Genomic DNA, 6,837 nt, shown 5'->3' on the forward strand with positions numbered 1-6,837 from the left:
TTGCGGCACATGCATGGAGTACTAAATGTAGACGAAAAAAAACTAATTGCACAGTTGGGTGAAAAATCGCGAGACGAAACTTTCGAACCTAATTAGTCCATAATTAGACACTAATTGCCAAATACAAACGAAAGTACTACAGTAGCAAAAACCCAAAAAAATTTCATCAAAACACGCCCTTACAAATTCTTGAAGCAAGCGAGGACAATAGGGCCGGCACGCAAAAACACCCACCGACTGCGGAATGGCGAAAAGCCAAAACAATTCTCGTCCGCAGGCGAAGCGGAAGGAAACAGTATCATCGCAACGGTCTCCTGGGTCTGGGGGCAACACAAAAAGGAAATAAAGGAGAAAAAAAAATCGGCACCGTCTCCTGCACTCCACAGTCGAAGACCCTCCCCAAGTCACCGAACAAGATCGCCGTGGGCAGCACTCGCCACTCGCCACTCGCTCTCGCAGGCGGTGAGGCGGCGCTATCAGAGCGGACTCCGCCCCCAACCCCCCCACGTCTCCCCACAGGTAGGCCTGCAACCATGGCCGCGGCTGCCGGGCTCAGACGCCGCTGCACCGTCCGCGGACAAGTCGACCTTTCGCCCTCCGAGAACAACCGTCTTCGTCCAGTCCTGGTAATCGCCTGCCCCTACCCCCTTGCTGGCTTGCTGTTGAGCGTCTCTGGTTTACCGGAGAGAGGTCGATATGTTTCCTGCTGCTTACTGATGCGATACTGGGCCAAATTGGTTGTTAGGTTTGGGGATTTGGTTTGCCTTTGCACGACACAGATCTGTTAACTAGGAATTCCCGGGTAGGCGGATGGTTTAGGAGCATCGCAATGACCAGCTGCGGGGTCCGGGTGGTGATAGATTTGGACTAATCGACGGTTCTCCGGTAGTGTCGACGTGCTAACCACCGCCCTAATTACGTTCGGAGTTGAGGGTCCACTGGAATTCATGCCTTGCCTTCTCCTCCACCACCTGCTGCCTGCTCCCTGCACAGCCTTGCCCTGCACTCAAACTCAAAGAAAACAGGACAGATTCGTGCGTTTCAGCTGTCTAGCTTCTCCTGGTTGCTCTTCGTCTGGGTTTTATATGCTTTGCTTGCTACTTGTGTCATGATGGCGCTATTTTGGCAGGCTGTTTGAAAGGAGAGGAAAGGTAGGAGGAGGAAAGGAGTTAGTGTTAAAACAATGGGGGCTATTGGAGGTGATGAGTCAGTGCAGTGGGATGAAGTGGCTGGACCTGATGCTGTTAATGGTGGCGGAGGAGGTGTGGGGAGGATGGACAGGATACAGGTGCTGGTCAGGCTGAGGCCGCTGAGCGAGAAGGAGGTTGCGAGGGGGGAGCCTGCTGAATGGGAGTGCATCAATGACACCACCGTCATGTTCCGGAGCACATTCCCTGATCGACCCACCGCTCCAACAGCATACACATTTGGTCAGTGCATCTTTGCCTCCACTTTTGATGCTACACCTGTGCACTTGATCATTCTTTTTGTGCTTTGTATGTTTTACTAATCTGTACTGTATTTCAGGAAATCTTTAATCCCTTTTACTGTAACCCAGTTGTTGTAGGAACAACGCCCAAAGCCTAATAATAAAAAAGTATAATTCCCTTCAAGAATCTTATGTGTTGTATTACATTTGAGGTCCTTAGAGCTGATGTTGGACTGTTGGTTACCACCAGATAACATGTATTAGACCACCGCTGCATTTTTATGCACTCAATTCTATGAGAATAACTTAGAGGCTCAGATGATTTATCGATGACTTTTGTAGCTCCAGTGGATTTAAGTTTTTAGTCAAATGTATAATATTATTAAAGTGGTGAAGACTTGTCTTCCCAAGCCATCCCGCGATATTATTGAATCATGACATTAACTGTATAAATTTCGTGTGGCGGCACCATCCTACACCTCAGATTCTTCCATTGGGGCTTCATCTAATCTGACTGCACCCCACCCAATCCTCACATGCACGTACTAGATTCTTACATCTTTTCTTCTTAACGGATAAGCTTTGCCTGACAACTATATATAATTTGACAGCACATTTCCCATTGCTTTTTACTCACATATATCACTGTTAACAGAAATGCTCTAATTGCAGATCGGGTTTTTCATTCTGACTGCAGTACGAAAGAAGTCTACGAGGAAGGGGTTAGGGAAGTTGCCCTCTCTGTAGTTAGCGGCATTAACTGTGAGCATAGGCCATTCAACAAGCATATTTCTATTTGTGAAATGACAAAGCGTTTTCCCTGAATTAGAGCCTTTTTTTCTCTGACAGCAAGTATATTTGCATATGGACAAACGAGTAGTGGAAAGACCTATACCATGACTGGAGTAACAGAATATACAGTAGCAGACATATATGATTACATTAATAAGGTATAAGCATCCATTCTCAGGTCCCATGGTTTTTTTTTTTCTTTGGTTGCGGCTATAACTAATCTAAAAAAACACTTCTTTTGGAAACACTGCCCAATAAGTGTGCCTTTTCTTTTTCAGCATGAAGAGAGAGCATTTGTTCTGAAGTTCTCAGCAATTGAAATATACAATGAAGTTTTAAGGGATCTTCTCAGTGCAGAAAATACTCCTCTTAGACTCTGGGATGATGCAGAGGTGAAAAATAAGGTTCCTAAGCACTGTAAACTGTAATTCTGCTAGATTTGCATCTGTTGATGGTCTGGTGTTATTCTTTATACAGAAGGGCACCTATGTGGAGAATCTTACAGAGGTTGTGTTAAGGGACTGGAACCACCTCAAGGGGCTTATTGCTGTATGTGAAGGTGCAATATTGATCTTGCGGTGTCTTACATTATTTGTCGCTGGTGCTGGTGCTGGTGCTTAAGATGTACTCTCATATTTGCACTATGTGATTGCAACAGCTCAAAGAAGGACAGGGGAGACCTTCTTAAATGAAAAAAGCTCCAGATCTCATCAGATACTAAGATTGGTTTGTCCTTACTTGTTTACATTAAGAAAATGCTTGGAAGTATGCTTTTTTCCTGAAATATTTTTTTGTTAATTAATGCAGACCGTTGAAAGTTCTGCACGGGAGTTCTTAGGGAAGGACAAGTCAACTACACTTGTTGCTAGTGCTGTAAGTACATCCAGCAAATATGTGTTGTGTTTTTCTGTATCTATACATATGGAAAAAATTGTAAGCTGTAATCTTCCCATGCAGAACTTCGTTGATCTAGCAGGAAGTGAACGTGCATCTCAGGCGTTGTCTGCTGGCACGAGGCTAAAAGAAGGCTGTCATATTAACAGAAGTTTGCTTGCCCTTGGCACTGTCATTAGAAAACTAAGGTTATTACCTTAACTCACAGTAAATTTATTCAATGCTAATAGGAAACACTTCTTTAATCTGGTATTAGATGCTTTGTTGGTTGATAAAACTTAAGTTTTATCGTTTTATTTATGCAGCATGGGGAGTAATGCACACATACCATACAGAGATTCAAAGCTCACACGCATATTACAACCATCTTTAGGAGGTAATGCAAGAACTGCCATTATCTGTACACTGAGCCCTGCCACTAGCCATATTGAGCAATCAAGAAATACTCTGTTATTTGGAAGTTGTGCAAAGGAAGTAGTTACAAATGCTCAGGTAAATGTGGTCATGTCTGATAAAGCACTAGTAAAGCATTTGCAAAAGGAAGTTGCTAGATTGGAGAGTGAATTGCGTCAGCCAGCTTCAAGTTCCAGTCTTGAAGCATTAGTAAAGGAAAAGGACAACCAAATTAGAAAGGTACATCTGCTTCCAACCTTTTGTCAACATATTTCTGCTCTTCTGTCACAATTGATGCATTGAAATTTACTTAAAACTGTTGTTTTTGTGCATGAGTTTTGTTTCTATTTTTATTGAGTCACTTTCTTTGCTTCTTTCCGTATCTATGACATATCCTTGCAGTCAGCATAGTTCCAATTTTTATGAATACCCACTTTCTTTCCATATAATGATATCTGTGTCCTTTAACTTGCAGATGGAGAAAGAAATTAAAGAACTCAAGTCACAGCGTGATTTGGCTCAGTCTAGGTTGCAGAATTTGTTGCAGACTGTTGGGGACCATGCGAAGCACTCAGTAAACTTGCTTCCTTGATTTCTACTTATTAGCGCTATTCATCTTCTTATTTCTTCATAGATACGTTTACTTTGGTTATGTACTTAGGGCTCAGGGAAGCGCTCAGCCCGCAGTCCTCCGTCAATTGGAATACCCCCAGGCACCAGCAGGGATGATAGTTATCAGATCTCACATGATGATTCAGATCTTTACAAGGAAGTGCGATGCATTGAGACCAGTGGAACAGGAAGAAATGAACAGTTGGACCTGTCAGCTGGTGAAAGCAGTAGCCCGCAAGGTTCAAACAGGAATTCTAGTTTGCATGGTAATGGTTCAAATGCATCGGTGAATTCTAGGCGTTCAAGGCTCCTTAGTGAATCTCCTATCATGTTGGAGCAGCATTTGGAGAATATCAGAAGGCCTTTTGTCAGTCTTGGCAGAGATCTAGGATCGTCAACACATAACTCATCGGGTTCCAGAATACTTGGTAGAAGCAGGAGTTGTAGATCACTTATGGGTTCTACCATGTTTGATGGCATGGAGATGGATGATGGCACCCCGCTGCATAGAAGTTTGGTTGGTTTCCCTGGAAGGCCTGAAGGGGATCATAGAAGGGGATCTGCACCGAACTACGATGCAGAAAGTGAAACTCTTTCAAGAGCAGGATCCATAGTTTCAACCAAGACAAATGGCGCATGTGATACAGAGTTTACTGGTATAGGTGAATTTGTTGCTGAACTGAAAGAGATGGCTCAGGTTCATTACCAGAAACAGTTAGGCAATCAGGTACAAACTGAGTATCATAGGACTTTTATGCTCGTCGCTGAAGCTCATTTAAAATAGAATGTGTATGGCAAACTTTTGTTGCATGCTAAGGTTTTCTTCAAATACTATGGCCAGTTAGTTGCCCATTAGGAGTAGGAAAAACTACATGTTACGCCAGTTTTGACCATGAGTTGCTTCTAGATGTCCTCTTTGAAAACTGTTTGCTTGTGTTTTCAACTATACTGTAAAGTTTAGAATAATTTAAAACTAGTAATAATCTGCTGATTTTTCTTCCTCTATCAACTCACCATATTAATAATTTGTTAATCCTTGTTTCAGGATACAAACGCCAGTTTTGACCATGAGTTGCTTCTAGATGTTCTCTTTGAAAACTGTTTGCTTGTGTTTTCAACTATACTGTAAAGTCTAGACTAATTTAAAACTAGTAATAATCTGCTGATTTTTCTTCCTCCATCAACTCACCATATTAATATGTTTCAGGATACAAATGGGGAATTTGGAGACTGCACCATAAAGAGCATTGGGTTGGACCCGATTGCTGATGCTTCACAATCACCTTCTCGCTGGCCATTAGAATTTGAGAAGAAACAGCAGGAGATCATTGGGCTTTGGCATGCATGCAGTATTTCCTTAGTCCACAGGACCTACTTTTTCTTCCTATTCAAGGGAGATCAAGCTGATTCAATCTACATGGAAGTGGAGCTCCGGAGATTATCATTCCTAAGAGATACCTATTCTCGGGGGAGCACCCCTAGCAATGCAGTAGTAGGCAGCTTGAACTCTTCCCCTGTTGCGAGGTAAGTGAATATACTATACAGTTTCCCGTATTAGAACTTGATGACCATGGTCTCAAAGCCTCTTCTTAGAATAAGAAGTGATTATCCAATGACCCGCTTCATGCAGCGCCAAGAAGCTGCAACGTGAACGGGAGATGCTTGCGAGGCAGATGCAGAAGCGGCTCACAGCAGAGGAAAGGGAGCACCTGTACACGAAATGGAGCATTTCACTGGACTCCAAGAAGAGGAAGCTCCAGGTTGCTCGCCGGCTCTGGACCAAGGAGGACCTGGAACATGTCAGGGAGAGCGCCTCCCTTGTTGCCAAGCTGATCGGGCTCCAGGAGCCAGGGCAAGTCCTTAGGGAGATGTTCGGGCTCAGCTTTGCGCCGCAGCAGCAGCCGCCCCCTCGCAGGCGATCCTCCAACGGCTGGAGATATGGGATCCCTTCGTTCGGCTGATCGGATGAACAACCACTTACAACAATGACACGGTGCGAGCCACTGACCAAAGAGACGTAACTACCCTTTTTTTTCTATCTTGGTGTGGTGTAGGTGTACCTTGATTCTGATTTCTGTAGGTTTTTAGGAAGATATATCCACCGGGCCATTTGTTTGTGCGGCTGGCTTCGTGCATGCTTTTCTGCCTAGCCGCTGCCGGTTAGGCCTTAATTGCTGAGGACATCGTCCTATCCTACGACCGTAATTGTAATTCCTGACTCTTTTGTTTTATCATTGACGTGTGCTGCAATAGTGCAATAGCAATATGATGTTCCATGCCATCAGGGAGAAAAAATCACTGGGACAGTCCCTATGGCTAATCATGGTCATCTACTGTGAAGTGTGAACTCATGATATGTGTCTATTTGAATATTGAATTATTTCATAAATTTAGAAGTAATAGTTGGAAACAATCTCTTTTATGAGTTTTTTTTTGAAACTGGGGTTTTGTTTTTATGAGTTGGATGTATGGGGATTCATGTTATAGGTTCTACAATTGTCTTATGACGGGAAAACTTTGGACCACGTCATTGTCGCACAAGCTGCAAATAAGAAAGATATATTAGAAAAAAAAAATATAGGAACTAGGTCACGCATTTTGATACTGTTTTTACCTATTTAGTACTTTTCAGTGCCTTTTCCTCTGTACCTTCTATTTTGTTACTATTCAATACCTCTGTCTATATTTGTCGCACCCTCCAGATGTATGGTCCATAT

General features: G+C 43.2%; 1 protein-coding gene across 2 annotated transcripts; it reads left to right on the plus strand.

The window, feature by feature from the left end:
- Nucleotides 1–307: 307 nt before the first annotated feature.
- On the plus strand, nucleotides 308–6,533 carry LOC136477865 (kinesin-like protein KIN-7C). 2 transcript variants are annotated; one of them, XM_066476123.1, is made up of 14 exons: nucleotides 312–626; nucleotides 1,130–1,430; nucleotides 2,102–2,191; nucleotides 2,279–2,379; nucleotides 2,500–2,613; nucleotides 2,699–2,780; nucleotides 2,880–2,947; nucleotides 3,029–3,094; nucleotides 3,179–3,303; nucleotides 3,421–3,748; nucleotides 3,984–4,082; nucleotides 4,170–4,847; nucleotides 5,328–5,644; nucleotides 5,751–6,533. In XM_066476123.1, exons 2-14 carry the CDS (start codon nucleotides 1,184–1,186, stop codon nucleotides 6,079–6,081), a joined length of 2,646 nt encoding a protein of 881 aa, XP_066332220.1. In that variant the 5' UTR covers nucleotides 312–626; nucleotides 1,130–1,183; the 3' UTR covers nucleotides 6,082–6,533. The 2 variants fall into 2 exon arrangements, with proteins under 2 accessions (XP_066332219.1, XP_066332220.1); XM_066476122.1 differs by having other exon boundaries at nucleotides 308–626; nucleotides 3,029–3,303.
- Nucleotides 6,534–6,837: the final 304 nt, after the last annotated feature.

Source organism: Miscanthus floridulus, chromosome 8 (genome assembly GCF_019320115.1).
Source record: "Miscanthus floridulus cultivar M001 chromosome 8, ASM1932011v1, whole genome shotgun sequence".
In the NCBI taxonomy this organism is placed as follows: Eukaryota; Viridiplantae; Streptophyta; class Magnoliopsida; order Poales; family Poaceae; genus Miscanthus; species Miscanthus floridulus.